Source organism: Manduca sexta, chromosome 5 (genome assembly GCF_014839805.1).
Source record: "Manduca sexta isolate Smith_Timp_Sample1 chromosome 5, JHU_Msex_v1.0, whole genome shotgun sequence".
NCBI lineage: Eukaryota > Metazoa > Arthropoda > Insecta > Lepidoptera > Sphingidae > Manduca > Manduca sexta.
In genome coordinates this window covers 1,514,261-1,531,707 of record NC_051119.1, presented here as the reverse complement: position 1 = coordinate 1,531,707, position 17,447 = coordinate 1,514,261, and the positions used below count along the sequence as shown (strand labels likewise).

The 17,447-nt window shown below is 37.4% G+C and overlaps 1 protein-coding gene across 1 annotated transcript in view; it reads left to right on the top strand.

Annotated features, from left to right (window-relative positions):
- LOC115448821 (LHFPL tetraspan subfamily member 3 protein) overlaps positions 1-10,671 on the top strand; it is a 32,747-nt gene extending 22,076 nt beyond the window's left edge. Inside the window, exons 2-4 of the mRNA XM_030176398.2 lie at positions 3,388-3,486; positions 4,337-4,483; positions 8,614-10,671. Coding sequence (XP_030032258.2) covers positions 3,388-3,486; positions 4,337-4,483; positions 8,614-8,801 — 434 coding nt within the window. The 3' untranslated portion in view covers positions 8,802-10,671. The remainder of the gene's footprint in view (positions 1-3,387; positions 3,487-4,336; positions 4,484-8,613) is intronic.
- Positions 10,672-17,447: the final 6,776 nt, after the last annotated feature.

The window sequence follows — 17,447 nt, the reverse complement described above, 5'->3', positions numbered from 1 at the left end:
AGAAGATACATCATTTGGTTTTAAACATGTGATAAATTGAGCAATTAAATATAAAATTTACTCTATACATAAAGACATAATGATTGCGCAAGAGTTGATTCCAACTAGGCTTGCGGTTGTATGCACATGCGCATCCTCGCCCTTCAATATGAGGAATATAAAATGGTGAGGTTTTAGTCAGTACGACGGTTTGGACCGGTGGGACGGGCAGAAATCTGTAAAAATATACCTGTGTAAAAAGTGTACCGTATATGTAGGGATGTCTCAGGATATTATGATCCTTTTATGTTTATCCTTTATGGATCGATATGGTACTTACGTAGCCCAGTACTTAGGTGATCCGGTTACCCGATTTCCTTACTAAAACAATGTAACATAGTCCGCAAAAAAATCTAGTTGTATTATTGTTTTAGCGCTAGTTTCGGCGTGCGTGCCCCAGTTTGATATGTCGAAATACATTGAATTGAACACTAGTTGTATTCGCGACTCAGTTTGAGTGGAATTTTAATTGTTAGCGGTGCTTAAAGGGTAATATCAAAGCCAATTATTGCGAATTAGCATCTTATTTTTCGTGGTGACGCACGCAGTAAAATCGATGTTTCAATTTCAATTCAAAGTTTTGTATTGTGTTGCTACTGTTTATGGCCTATCGTATTGCTTACCATCAGACGAACGGCAAGCTCATAATTTGTATAAATGATAGATTAATGCATAATTCATATAAAACATAGACTTACTTCCGTGCATAAACTTATGTTACGACTTAGTTCTGTTCGCGTGATACAATAATGAAGTGTAAAATCTGTCATAATCACGTTGTCCCGCGGAATCACGTAATCTCGAGATAAGCTGGACGCTGTCGGCAACTGTTTCATCACATATCAAGATGAACAAGATAACACTATCTTCTTTTATAGTGCGTCTCAATTAGAATGTGCGTGATTAAAATGCGGGTTGCGAAATGTCATGAAAAAGAGATTTACTATAGTAATATATTCGGGCGACTAGCTGTCCTTACATGCATGTTTATCCTTGTGTAAGTCTCTGTGATCACAGTGCATGAAGTTATTTCTATTGCCGGTAGGATATATTTTATATCCGGATAGTGACCATCGTATACAAGATGTTAAAACCCGCCATAGTGGCCCACGTAAGTGTCGCGTTCCAGGATCAGCTTGTGTATATCCGGCTCCAACAGACATAATTGTGTCGACTGCTAAGGGGTAATCATCTCTCGTCAGTCGACATTCTATTGTACTCCACTCTACAAACCATCAGCTTTAGTGGAGTAACTTCGCCGTGGCTATACAAAAAAAAACGAAAGTTATTCTACTATTGCTTACCGTCATGGTGCTTAACGTCAGTGATTCGTCTATTTGTCGTTTATTTTTAAGAGCATTTTACGTCTTACATTAAAAGCAACTTATGAGTAAAAGACTGCAATTACATTGGTCTGAAGAAAGCGAGCCGGGTTTACGCAACGCGCAACTGCTCAAAATTACACGCTTAGCATGAACCCAGCCAAACTGTTACATTAGAGTTATGAACTGACTTTATTAGTTTTATTTTCATGTTCTCAACTTCTCTTAGTTTAAAGAGATTCCTAATATGGTTACCAGTTGAAAGTTTGAAATAAATTGACAACTAATCAATTTTGTTAAACCAACTGTTAACTAACTAACCTTTATTTAGTAATTTAATATTGACATTGTCGTATCAGGGATTTAAAGTATCCAATATCTTAATCCAGAATATTTGGCCAATCACAACAAATTGTAATCTAGGATATTGTTTGTGAGCCAAATATCATTTAAAACTGTAGCGGTTTCTGTGTTTATTTCTAGTCAAATTACTTAAATTGGCGGTACATCTACATTTCTGAAACATAAATTTTGAAACCGTTCTGTCTAAATTTTTATCTTCAAACTTGCATCAAGAGTTTAAAATAGCTATAATATTTAACACGTTCCGACTTACGACAGCGCTTACGTGAGAAGCCTTTGTCGAGTGACTGGCCCAAGGATACGAGAGGAACAACTACGCGTACTGTTAATGAAGTAATGTTCGATTGTAACCAAAGTTTTAAAATGATAGTAACAAGATCTTTTGTTAATTAGAGTAACAAATTTATTAATCCGTCGATTACTTTAAACGCCTAAAAAGTAAAAGGAACATCTTGTAGTAATCTTTATGCTATATCAGTGGATTAAATATTTATGAACTAATCGATATGGAGATTTTGAAGGTATGTGAAGTTTGCCCAAACAAGACCTAAAAGCCTATTAGTAGAAGAGGTCCGTGCCCAGTATAGAGCTGATTTTATTATAATGAATGTCATCAGCCATTAATAATAAAAAACATAAAACATTTTTATTTATGTTGAGCACATCGTTTCTATTTACATTGCACCATGTTATCAATATCATGCAACATTAATAATAATAATACCCTTAATATTCCATTAATGTATTCTATATTCATAATATTTCTATTCGACATGCACATTTACAATACGACAATGATCCTTCAGTTTTTCCATTGCACACAATCTCAGGCGGGAAAACTAGATCTAATTTCCTCATATATCTAAGAAACTTAATATTTTCTAAGAAAGTAAGATATCGTATGCAAAAGCAATGAAAGTGGCGGTCGTTGAGCCACGCTCCGTCGCCTGCAATGAAAGCAAACTTAATTGCGATTTCTCTTTGTTTATGGTTCAAGCATAACTATAGATTATGTAAAATAGTCTTAATTCAATTTTACATTAATTTTAACGCTATTGTATCTATAATTATAGTTTAATATCTCTTATGGTCGATTAATTTTCCCGCGCAGAAGGCAAAGGAACGTTAACTCGCACAGCCAATAAGGTACTTTCATTTCGAATTGTTTTTATAAGTCCATTTTATCTTAGCATTGAAATGTGTTTGTATTTCGATTAAAAAAACTTATTAACGACAACCTACACATAAGATATTTTGGGCACAATGCATCTACGATCGGGTAATCAGTATCTTTCGTATTACGTTACTTTTATTACATTTAAAATCTATCGTACATTGTTTAATACTTTTGAGTCTTAATTACTTCAAATTAATTTTAGACGTCAAGGCACTAAATGCCTACAAAAAACGTTATAATAAAACTATTTTTACGGATTTTATCCCAATCTTTTATGTCATAATTTTCCCCTACGTTTTAAAAGACTGCAGCCTTCGTTATCACGGGGCGGACTGAGGTGTTGGTCATCCGAAAAGTCAGTTTCAATATCTACCTACATTTTACAATTATACAACAATTATACATTCGCGTAAACAAAGAAATCATTATACCTACTACAAACTTTACTTCCACAAAAGTTTTGAGAATATTTGTTGTTGTTTCCAGCGGCATGTATGGTGGCCGGCGTGGCGGTGTACCCTGCAGGCTGGAACGAGACGGCCGTGCAGGAGACTTGCGGGCCCACTGCGGACCAGTACAACATAGGTGCGACACATTTACTATAATACGTATACAATATTTCATGGAGAGGATGATTAAGATATTGACATTCACATGACTTCTCTTAAATTAACATATTACATACCTTTTAATATCTAAAGATCAGAACATTGCTACTAAAGACGCAAGAATGACTACTGAATGATGGATTGAGGACGGTTCTGGGTTCGAATCCCAGGTTGGGCGACAATTGTGGTTCCAAATACGATTTTCTCGATACGATATCAACATGGATTGATGCCATTTGAAATATTTTATCATTCTTATATTTAGGTGCGGTAACAATAACAAAATTAAGCTGTATAAGTAATATTTATAAATTGAGTACAACAAATTGCTTATCTTTACATATTATATAAATTATACATATGTATTAAAAAAAAATATTTACGAGAGGGTCTTTATTAGAGCAACAGGAATCACACCAACGAGAACACAAAAACTATTGCATGAAATTGAATGCATTTTTCACCGATGCTAGCAAAAGCTGGCAGATAATATAAAAGATATAGAAACAAAAATCACCACTAAATAGCATCCACTGAATTAAATGGAAAATAGAAGCAAATCAATACAACATAAAAAAATCTTTTGTAGTCTGTACTTTGTATACGGTCAATTGTAATTTAATTTTGCTCACTTTATTTTGTATAAATTTAGCGTCTAAATCATTTTAGTTTTCTGTGTACACGTATTTTTAGAATACAATCTAGATTAAAACTGTATAATTTTATGTATATTTTTAATCTGTTTTGTGTATAATAATAAAAAAAAAAAAACAAAAAAAATCCCATCTACTTGAATTTATTTATCATCCGTCGCCTGCCCGTTGCAGGTCGCTGCCACATCCGCTGGGCGTACCTGCTGGCGGTGATCGGCTGCCTGGACGGCATCGTGCTGGCGGCGCTGGCCTTCATCCTCGCCACCCGCCACGTGCGCCTGCAGCCCGACACCGGCTACCCGCCGCCCTCGCTCTACAAAGGTAACTACTGTTTGAATACGGGCACGGGAATATGACTCAACTGCACCTTTTTTTGTGTCGCGGAGAAAGTACCTTATTACTACCGCCCAGCCTTCGTGGGGGGCGACTGAGCGGTTATGCTGGGGTAACCGTGCCTTACGGCCCGGCGTTGAGCCGCCCGGATTTGATGACGACTTTCGGGCGACCGCCGGGCCGAGTCCCTAACCCTGTGTACAACTTACCAATGCACGGCCTACTAGCTAAAACTCCGCGGTGGCCTTCTTCGGCGCATTAGGGACGACTGTGGGCTTCCTCTGACGGAAGTATCTAAGCCTTCGTCCACAGCCGTCCCTGACCCCACTGCACCTGATGGTAAACGGAATGAGGATGGAGTGTCGACTGATAGAGATGATTACCTCTTGCCAGTACACACAATAATACCAGCTTGTTTTAACTGGATATACACAGGCTGATCTCACAGGGCAACTAGGGCGGGATTTACACCTTATGTAATGTATATATTAGTTTAAATATCCTATGGCGATAGCATCGAAAAGACTTTATAGTAGTTTCAGCATCATACCGATATGGCGTTAGGACGTTCGCGGGTTCGAATACACGCAGTGAAAAGTGAGTGCACTTCACCCCTGCCTACGCTTTCATTGATAAAAGCATGAGTGTATAATGATTTCTTATGTTTACGCGAATGTAAGACTTCGAAATATAGCTTTCTGATTTTATCTTGGTTTTTCACATTCTCCCGACGTTTCGAAAACTTTACTGCCTTCATGGTTACAAGGCGGACTGAGTGTATGAGTGTATGTATGTATGAGATATAAGCTATACTTTTTACTGACATGTAGCGGACTGACTAAGTTAGGATTTTAACTCTGAAAAAAGGATTCCGTGAAGACAGACGCGTGACTATCTAGCCTACCAAAGAAGTCTATATTCTTGCGGTCAGTGTTCCCAGGCCACTCCTACTCGACACGCAGTATATTGTTATTACACAATACTGTTCCGGTCTGTTTGTGTGGATTTAGTTTCACTCCTTGGGTGTCATCTGCCGTCACACCTTGAAGGTCCTACTACTCTTAAGTGGGTTTAAAATAATCTTTATATCAATTCATAAACGATGTGATGTAGCGAGCCCTAACACAAAAAATCCAATGGCAGAAAATGTCGGTCATTTTTAAAGTAGAAAACTTACAGTAATTTTAGCACCGCCTTCGATAACGATTTTTGTTGAAACCACGCACGGTAAAGAGCTATACAGTTTGTTGTAACTAATTACCGCTTATCGTATTCAGCTGTCGGAATATCGCAAATTTTGATCTATAAATCTAGGGGGGAGGGCGTCAAAAATGACATTTCATATAGCTTATAGGTAATCTCAATGAGACAACACAAGTACTTAAAAAAAATTTACTTAATAAAAGATAGTTGAATCCTAACCCTATCAGCCTACGTCTATGTGCGGATTAAATTTTAGTTTTGTCTTCTCCCACTACCCCAACTTCAGAATGTCGCCTAAAATCGCACAACACCCATATTAATATTAATGAATTTCATATTTACCTAACAATTACACGCACACACTTCCCTTCCATTAAGTCCCATGCCGTTATAATGGGCGACCTAACCTAACAATAGACATAAGGACATTGTAGCTAGTGTAATTACTAGACATAATAAGCCTTGACATCTCATGTCTTAGAATGGCTAGCGCAGTGGAATACCAAACAATAATTTGTAATTCAAGTTGGATGGTGTTTCTACTGTTTATGGGCGGTCACATCGCTTGCCATCAGACGAACGGCAAGCTCGCCTGGTCATTCAAAGGAATAAAAAAAACATAATATGCGAATATAAAATATCGTCTGCTTTATAAAAATCGAATTTCCACTCTTCATATATTCATATTTGTCTATCATCCATAAGCCATGCAACCTCAGCAACACGCGACATTCTAATCACATGACATTAATGTCCTATTACGTGTGACCCCACATCGTGGCCGCGTATCCAAGTCTTCAAGAACCGGAATGCGGTCTCCGGTACATCTTAGCATATTAACGTGTAGTGACATCTGCCGGTCGTGAGGGAAAGTGTCACGCGACATACATACACTGTATGTATGTGTTCCGGTTTGAGATGTTTTAGATAATGGATGTTATGGTAGATTTTTTTTTCCTATGTTTTATTGTAATACTAGTTGATCCGACAGACGTTGTCCCGTCTTAACTATGAATTTGCAGCGCGCATTCTGTCCACCGCTGACAGTTATTTCAAACAATTGACAGTTAAGTATATAAAATTAATATTTTCGTTAAGTTTTCTTAAATTTTCAAATATTCCGCGCAATTTGTTGATTTTTTTCTTTCATAAGAGCCTTCTCCTGACAATAACAAACACAACAAAAATAAATAGTGATATCGGTCCAGCCGTTCACGTGTGACCGTGACCAAGGGAAATAGGGATTCATTTTTATATATATAGATAGATCAGTGATAAGAGTTGCTGTAGAGTGTGGTGTTCAAGTATGTGTGGCCGGCAAAGGATAGAGTCTCGCTACTATGATACTAGTTGATACTATGGTTGACTAATGGACTAATGTCCAATATACAAGTTGAATAACAATAAACAATTCTGCCTGCTTCGGTGGAGGTCTTGGATTTGATCGCCGGTTGGGGCAAAGTGATATGTTTTTTAAATTAGTATTAGACCGGAATCTTGAATTTCTGCCCTATATGGCAATAGGCTCGCCTCATCATATCACGGGACGGAATACACGCGGCAGAATGTGGCGTTTCCGCCTACAAAGATAAAAGTGTGAATGCGTTTGTATGTGTAAACGATCCTGATCACTATCTGGAGATCTATCTATGTATACATTGAGCCTGAAAATAAACATATCTGAAGTATTTATGAAATGTCACAATACTATATTGTAATGGAAAAAACCAATCTTATGTAGGGGTTATTTTTGCAATCGATGTGAAGATTTATTTCTGTATTATTTCTATGTGGTTGTAAGAGCATCAACTGCCTTTCGTGGAGCACTTTGTAATTCAAACTTCAAAGATCTTGTTAGTGTTGCTAATTGGTAAGAAACAGTAGTTTACGGGCAAGTTACTTTTGCTTTAAGCAACAAGTAACTCGTCTCGTCATTTAAATGTGTAGAATTAAACAAGAAATATCTTCTTAATGTTGCTATTTATATTTATGATATATTTTATGACCGCATTTACAAACATTGTGTATGTAATCCAGTTTGAAATGAGAATATACCGGTTTTGTTTATTACCTCAACCTAGATACGCTTTTCTTATATTTTTATGTTGTCTATAAAAATAAAAACAAATACGGGCGACGGACGAATCACTTTGATTATAAAAAATACCTCCTGTTGTAATATTTTCTCAGAAATATTTTATTTGAATTTAAAAGTGAAATAAGTTTGATTTAGCAGTTGCTATACGTATTATCTACTTATAAATGTTTTATATTTTAACCGTCGTTTTAAATTAAAGATCCTATCTTGTTTTCCGATCTACTTCAAAAATGGACCAATCATGGCAGTTTATTTTGACATGTTTGCAAAAGGCTTAATCTGATTGGCTTGTTCTTAGGATCAGATCGATGATAAAGATTACGATCGTTACTTGAAAGCGGTCATGAATACGAAAGTTTGCCAAGATGTCTGTAATTTGGTTATTTGAGAAGTAAAAGATACAGATAGATACATTACGTCATGGATTAACTTGTAATCTATTTTCAATCCAATAGCTAAGTAAAACTTATATCTAATTGTTGTATCTTAATATTAGCCAATCACAACAGCCCTATGTCTACTCACTACGAAGGCTGTCATGCCGTCAGCACTGAGAAACAGACTTGTTAGCACAGCTTTACTCCGTCCTTAGATAAAAAACGTCTATGAATAAGTAGGTTAGAAAAAAAAGTATAGTTTTATAATAATAATCCTTTTTACAAGTCTTCTTATAAAGTTTGTCAATATTTTTTTATAAGAAGCGTAGGTACAGCACTTGACTTCCTAAGACATTGATGAATGGTAAATAAATTTATAGGAATGTACAACAGCGAAGTTCCAAAAGTAGATGAATGTTAAATAAAGAGTTGTGTTGCAGGCGAGATCAACAACGGGTACGTGACGGACGCGACGTCGGTGAGCGGGTCGCGCAAGTCGCTGTCGCTGCAGCCCGTGCTGCTGGTGCGGCCGCACGCGCTGGAGCCCGACGCCTACAGCCACTACTCCGGCCGCGCCCGCGCCAAGCACGGCCTCTACGCCAACACCATGCACAACTACCAGCTCTAGGCACCAGCGACTTCTCCACCAAATGAGACCACTAACCGACATTTTCAATGAAGGAGTCTCAATCTTCAATATGATTCCCAGAATAAACCAACGACACCTTCTCGAAACCAGATCACTAACCGTCATTTTCAATAAACTATCTCAATCTTTAATCTGATTCTGATATTGAACCAATCAAAGTAAGTCATTTGTAAGTGTCAAAATACAGTGCTCTGATTGGTTCATATTTAGATAGATCAAAAAAGGGGTTGAGATCGTTTATTGAAAATGAAGGTAAGGTATCGCGGAATGTTGAGAATTTTTTGCGGAGAAATTCAATGTTATGAAAGTTGATAAAGCATCTGTATATGTGCGTCCATGTTCATTAATGTAAATGAAAAACAATTAAATTTCTACACGGCAAAAATCTGCTTAGACTATTTTGACCGACGCGTATTATCAACTATTCTTGTCTTCCTAAGGTATTGTACAATTCCAAATGTTTATGGATAACCTGTGATTTCTATTCTCATGAAACTATCTACTATAGTGTATCATTTAAAATTAAAATGATTACATACTGTATGACCAACATAAAAAAATGTGATGATATTTTTTATAATTCACATTAGTGTTCTCCTTCCCAAGAATCTTATATAATATTTGTAGCTATTTTTTACTTGAGTATACTTTTTTACCCAAATAAATATCGAATTGAATTACTAAGATTTTTTAATCTATGGTTTGATATGACACTATGGCTTCTATTCTACGCCATAAATATTCTGCAATCCGATCGTGAATAGATTATAGTCTATAGAAAATGGAACCGAATTATTCGAATCGATGGTGATTTTTAACCAACTATGTGAGAAGTTTTATAGTAATTATAAATATTTTAAGACAATAAAATTAAACATTATAATTTGTATCAAAGAATGTATTATAGTGCCTTTGAATAATCCTAGCTTTTGCTGATTTTATAAATAAGAAAAGCCTTTTCAATATATTTAATTTCCATTTTTCCCTTGTGTAGTAAAAACTATAGTTTCTATTAAGTCTTTGTTCGAGTAGTTATTATTATTCAATGTATTTCTTCTGTACCTACGCTTAAAACAACAGTAAATAGTTGCATATCGGCTAATTATTACGCGACATAACAAAAATATAAACTTCGTTAGATGCAAACGCTAGTACAAGCCTAGAATACACATGCTAGTAAATAGCACAAAAGTGTGCTTATTTCACATAATGATCAGAGCATGGTTTCGGTTGTAATAAATTTTAAAATGATAAAAGTACAAATAAGGAAAATATAAAGAAACCTGCATACATGAGTTTAAAATCGGAAGGTATGTGAACTCTTTCCAAAAGCGGCCAGCATACTGAACAAGATCTTAAAGAGCTTTGCCCAATAGTGGAGCTATAATTAAAAATGTATTATTCTATTTTTATTAATAATTTTTTCGACAGACCAATATGGGCATGAGATATGCTTTCAATAAATAATAAACAGCACGTGTTTTCTATGCTTTTCATCGTAAAAGAACCTTGTAGTAGTACCATATTCGTCCACTAGTGGCGCTGTACACAATCTTGTAAGATAATCCGTAATATTTCTCAGGTCTGAAGGCACCACACGCCTATAATTACAATAAATCAGACAAAAGTAATTGTGGTATAAGAAGTGTGACGTTTCATATAGTAATTTGTGTTATTTCTCGCGAAGACAAATGGAGAGCGGTTGTGATGACTTCAGACCAGCTTTAGACCGACAAAGTTGTTATAATGTATATATTAGTATAGTTCAGTGTAATGTGTGCCGTCCCGAGCGTGCCTTGTAGAAAGCAATGTTAATTTAATGTGAATTTATTAAAGTTAATTAATTTTTTATGTGTGTTTTGTTTTACATCCTATTTCAGTGTAATGCTCTTTTTACTAGTGTTTCAAATGTTGTATAAGGGGTCTCTTTATCGACACACAAAAGAATTGTGGCTTACATGATGTGTGTGTGTTTGGAGTCATAATTTTGTAATTAGCTTAAAATTGACAATAATATTCATTATAGAAGAAAATATTTTATTATAAGTGTTTAGAGAAGAGCCAAACATAAAAATAACTGATCTCTTTCAAAATATTACTCGAACTTGTTAAGATTTATTTTGTCATAAGTAAACCAGCGGAAAAAATACTACAGATGATACACTCCCACCTAGCCTTCCAACATTGGGACTCCTTTTCAGTAATTCGTTGTCGTAGCCGTTATGTACCACAGTGGTCTAATTTTCAAACATCCATAAAACTTCTGATCCTTGTAACGACTATAGATCAAAACTACTCATCCCACCAAGTTAGGTTAGGTTTGAACATAATGTCTCCGAGTAAGGTTAAGTTTGAACATAATATCGCCGAGTAAATTGCTAGGATGCATATTCGATAAGAATCTGAGTTTCATCAAACACATACATCATATTATCAGCAAAGCATACAAAATATACAACTGCCTATGCAAAAATATCAGACCCACATGGGGAATCCACTCCGATAATGTAAGAATCATATATTTACATGTAATACAGCCGATCATTACGTACGCTGCTGGCATGTGGCAGTCAGCCATCAAATATAAGCACGTCAAACAAAAGCTCAAATCCTTCCAACGCGGATTCGCAATTAAGGCTATACGAGGTTTCCGCACTGTGTCCGGTACCGCTTCCATTGCATTGACTGACTTCACTCCACTGCACGCCAAAATCATGGAAGTGGCCATGACTGAACAGACCAAACTCACATCGACCACGGTGCATTTACCTGATGACATAATCCTTGAGAAGCCAGCACCACCGCATTCACTGCTGCACCCCTCAGCGAGAATAAACATGAAGATCCTTACAGCTCCCACACAAGAAATTACCTCTGCACTCGGCGATCATTACACCACCACGAAAATTTACACTGACGGTAGCAAAATCGACGGACATGTAGGTGCAGCCTTTGTCGCCCACCACTCCAATGGAGACACCAGAACCGTACGCATTTACAAACTACACAGCAGCTGTTCGGTCTTCCAGGCCGAACTTCTCGCAATAAGAAAAGCCTGTGACTGGACCATGGGGAAAAGCTACAAAACACCATCATCTACACAGACTCAATGAGTGCCGCTAGAGAAATTGAAAACCCGAGTAGTACCAACCCACAGGTAATCCAAATACATAAGATCATCAACCAAATAAATGAATCCGGTCATAATATCAACATCGCCTGGGTAAAGCACACGTCGGCATTGTGGGCAACGAAGAGGCGGACACTGCCGCTAAAGCCGCTGCTCACTCACACCGAGTGCAGGAGTACAATTACTTTCCTATCAGTTTCGTCAAACACATAACAAGAAATCAAAGCATACTTGAAAGTAATACGGCATATACAACTGAACATCAGGGGCAACACACGCGGAACGTCCTGCCCAATAAAGACGTTATCCAGAAACTTCAAGAAGCCATAGAGATCGACTTTGCCTGGACGCAGGTACTCACCGGGCATGGGTACTGCTTGCAGTACCTACATCGCTTCAAGATATCTGCGACCGACAAGTGCCCCTGCAGTCCTGACACCGTGCAAACATTCAAACACCTGCTCGAGGAATGCCTCCGCTTCACCCAAGCCAGACAGCCACATGAAGAAATCTGCCACCACTGTGATTTCGAACCGTATAACATAGTTAGTTTAATTGATAATAAGAAATGTATCTAATCACTTGACCAACTGCTGCACGCCATAGTGTCGCAACTGAAAGAATATAACAACATATAATACACATATATAATAACTAGCAACGACGCTGTGGCGTGTAGCAGACATCGTATACATATGTAAACATGCTGGCTTACTTATGTAACGCACATAGGTGAATGGTAATGACACTGATTCATATAACGCGCAACACTCCATATTTGTGGCAATATACTACGCTTATACCATCACTCAAAACGGTTGCTACATATCTACATAATATACTCATGTACACACTTTACTATTTTGCATGCTTGCTTCACATACACGCATACGCACTCCTAGTCACATACAAAACCACTTAGTCAACGTTCGTACTTACTCATTTCTGCAACCTCAACATCACTCTAACAACACAACGCGTGTCACACACCATAACAATCGCTCATCATAACCCCACATTGTGACCACTACAAGCACCCCCTTCCCCCCTATATACGCACATACCCGCTTTAGACTCTCATTAACATCACTAAACTTTCTTAAACTTTCTCAAACCTATACATCTACCCAACATGTTAGAACGAGTTACTACGAGTTAGAACTTCGACTGGCACATCTCAAAAATGTTATTTCTCAACAACAACACACCATAAACAACCTCACCAGCACACCTCACTCACACATACATCCTGAGAGGCACTATCGCACCTGGCACAAAAGTGTGCCATATAAGCGCACACGTGGTCCGATAGCGCCAGGACAGACACAATACTGCTTCACCTTCCCCAGGTTCCAAAAAACATGCCCTCGGGAGCTGCGTTGGCCCCAGGATATCTTCCTCGTCACAGAGGGCGCGAACAGAGCATTTTATGAATGCGATCAATGATCGCACACACACTATCACTCGCGTGCGGACCAGCCAGCCGGCATGTAATCTCTCTCCTAATGAACTGAATCCCAATCGATCTTCGTGTAGTCATCACTTAGGTAGCTAGTGAAAGGCTGGTAGGTTAGCTAGGCTAGGGCTCATGTCCTCACCGGTGAGGATCGCGACGCGTTACCCTTCTATTTCCCCCTACTTGCCAGCCCGAGCTGGTTACTTCGGTTTGTACCTAGTCTTTTGTATAAACTTTATCCCTAATTTAAAATCTCCATAGTTATATAAGTGATTTTAATAGTTGTTTAGAAATAATAATTCTTCTTATTCTTTGTTTTGACGTATCATAAGTGCAACTTTGTTCGCCTACGTGATAAATAAAGTATTTTATTTATTTTTATTTTTATTATTAGATGTTTTATACTACTGTAAATACAACGCCGAGTAAGGTTAGGTTCGAACAAAATGTCTCCGTGTAAGGTTAGGTTTGAACATAATGTCTCCGAGTAAGGTTAGGTTTGAACATAATGTGCCGAGTAAGGTTAGGTTTGAACATATGTCTCCGAGTAAGGTTAGGTTTGAACATAATGTCTCCGAGTAAGGTTAGGTTCGAACATAATGTCGCCGAGTAAGGTTAGGTTTGAATATAATGTCGCCGAGTAAGTTTAGGTTTGAACATAATGTCTCCGAGTAAGGTTAGGTTTGAACATAATATCTCTGAGTAAGGTTAGGTTTGAACATAATGTCTCTGAGTAAGGTTAGGTTTGAACATAATGTCTCCGAGTAAGGTTAGGAATGTCGCGGAGTAAGTTTAGGTTTAAACATAATGTCGTCGAGTAAGGTTAGGTTTGAACATAATGTCTCCGAGTAAGGTTAGGTTTGAACATAATGTCGCCGAGTAAGTTTAGGTTTGAACATAATGTGCCGAGTAAGGTTAGATTTGAACATAATGTCTCTGAGTAAGGTTAGGTTCGAACATAATGTTTCCTAGTAAGGTTAGGTTAGAACATAATGTCTCCGAGTAAGTCCAGGAATGTCGCCGAGTAAATTTAGGTTTAAATACAATGTCGTCGAGTAAGGTTAGGTTTGAACATAATGTCTTCGAGTAAGGTTAGGTTTAAACATGTCTCCGAGTAAGGTTAGGTTTGAACATAATGTGCCGAGTAAGGTTAGGTTTGAACATAATGTCTCCGAGTAAGGTTAGGTTGAAACATAATGTCTCCGAGTAAGGTTAGGTTTAAACATAATGTCTCCGAGTAAGGTTAGGTTTGAACATAATGTCTCCGAGTAAGGTTAGGAATTTCGCGGAGTAAGTTTAGGTTTAAACATAATGTCGTCGTGTAAGGTTAGGTTTGAACATAATGTCTCCGAGTAAGGTTAGGTTCGAACATAATGTCTCCTAGTAAGGTTAGGTTTGAACATAATGTCTCCGAGTAAGGTTAGGTTCGAACATAATGTCTCCGAGTAATGTTAGGTTCGAACATAATGTCTCCGAGTAAGGTTAGGTTCGAACATAATGTCTCCGAGTAAGGTTAGGAATGTCGCGGAGTAAGTTTAGGTTTAAACATAATGTCGTCGAGTAAGGTTAGGTTTGAACATAATGTCTCCGAGTAAGGTTAGGTTTGAACATAATGTCTCCGAGTAAGGTTAGGTTGAAACATAATGTCTCCGAGTAAGGTTAGGTTTGAACATAATGTCTCCGAGTAAGGTTAGGTTTGAACATAATGTCTCCGAGTAAGGTTAGGAATGTCGCGGAGTAAGTTTAGGTTTAAACATAATGTCGTCGTGTAAGGTTAGGTTTGAACATAATGTCTCCGAGTAAGGTTAGGTTTGAACATAATGTCTCCGAGTAAGGTTAGGAATGTCGCGGAGTAAGTTTAGGTTTAAACATAATGTCGTCGAGTAAGGTTAGGTTTGAACATAATGTCTCCGAGTAAGGTTAGGTTTGAACATAATGTCGCCGAGTAAGGTTAGGTTTGAACATAATGTGCCGAGTAAGGTTAGATTTGAACATAATGTCTCTGAGTAAGGTTAGGTTCGAACATAATGTCTCCGAGTAAGTCCAGGAATGTCGCCGAGTAAATTTAGGTTTAAATACAATGTCGTCGAGTAAGGTTAGGTTTGAACATAATGTCTTCGAGTAAGGTTAGGTTTAAACATGTCTCCGAGTAAGGTTAGGTTTGAACATAATGTGCCGAGTAAGGTTAGGTTTGAACATAATGTCTCCGAGTAAAGTTAGGTTTGAACATAATGTCTCCGAGTAAGGTTAGGTTTGAACATAATGTCTCCGAGTAAGGTTAGGTTGAAACATAATGTCTCCGAGTAATGTTAGGTTTAAACATGTCTCCGAGTAAGGTTAGGTTTGAACATAATGTCGCCGAGTAAGGTTAGGTTTGAACATAATGTCTCCGAGTAATGTTAGGTTCGAACATAATGTCTCCGAGTAAGGTTAGGTTCGAACATAATGTCTCCGAGTAAGGTTAGGTTTGAACATAATGTCTCCGAGTAAGGTTAGGTTGAAACATAATGTCTCCGAGTAATGTTAGGTTTAAACATGTCTCCGAGTAAGGTTAGGTTTGAACATAATGTCTCTGAGTAAGGTTAGGTTTAAACATAATGTCTCCGAGTAAGGTTAGGTTGAAACATAATGTCTCCGAGTAATGTTAGGTTTAAACATGTCTCCGAGTAAGGTTAGGTTTGAACATAATGTCTCTGAGTAAGGTTAGGTTTAAACATAATGTCTCCGAGTAATGTTAGGTTCGAACATAATGTCTCCGAGTAAGGTTAGGTTCGAACATAATGTCTCCTAGTAAGGTTAGGTTTTTTGTTTTTTTAAGCGGCTGATCCCGCAGTCAACACCGGGAGGAACCTGCGAACGGTATACTGGTTCCTCCCGGCTTAACGACTGCAGGGGCCAAGGGAGTTTAGGAGGGGAATGGGAAGGGAGGGTAAGGAAGGAGGAATTGGGAAAGAAAGGATAAGGATAAGGACTGCACATCGGCGACCACTCAGAGCGAGTTAGTGTGTTATCGCTCAGAGTGATCGCCGATGTGTCAGTGAATAAAGTGATTGATTGATGAATTTTATTCTGCTTTTAATTATATAGTAATTCAGTTTGGTTTTTGTTTTGTTTGGTTTGGAGTAATTAATCAATCAATCAATCAATGAATGAGTTTATGCACAATTTTTTTTTTCCACTAGGTAATGATTATTAGCTAAAGATAATAGAAAAGATATTTGTGGATATTACAGGGTTATAACGAGTTAAATTAACATAGATCAGACGATTAAGACGAAGCATGGTCGCGTCGGGATTCTTTTCGAGAGCACGCTTCGTTTTTCCTTCAATCAGCTAGAAATCTACAAAATGCAATAATTTCTTTATAGAGATATAGCACCTATGTACAGTTATGTGACAAAGTAATATGCCAGCATTCGTATTAATGGAATATTAATTGGTTTTGCCGCTTTGAGTTAGGAAATTAAAATAGTATAAAGTCATAGATTACGCTTATATAAAATTAGCTCAAAAAAAAAACTACAAAATACAAATTAAATATACTGGTTAGGGAGCCATTACAGATAGTGTTCTGCATACATTTGAGTTTAAGGGGGAACGTGCACGCGAAGTATAGTCACGAGCACGCTCCACCTTATTGTGCATTACACAATAACATTTCCCCCCTATAGTATATTATAAAGTAAAGAAAGAAGCTAAATTAACTAGAATCAATTCAAAAATTAAAATTATGTGACAAAATAATGTGCCAGCATTCGTTGTTCGTGTTGTGTCTCGTATTAATGGAATAATAATTGGTTTTACCGCTTTTGAGTTAGAAAATTAAAATAGTATAAAGTCATACTGATTACTTGATTAAGATGAAGCATGGTCGCGTCGGAATTTTCGAGAGCACGCTTCGTTTTCACTTAGAATCAACTAGTAAAATACAATAATTTCTTTATACAGATGTGGCATCTGTGTACAGTTATGTGACAAAGCAATATGCCAGCATTCGTATTAATGGAATTATAATTGGTTTTAACGCTTTTGAGTTAGG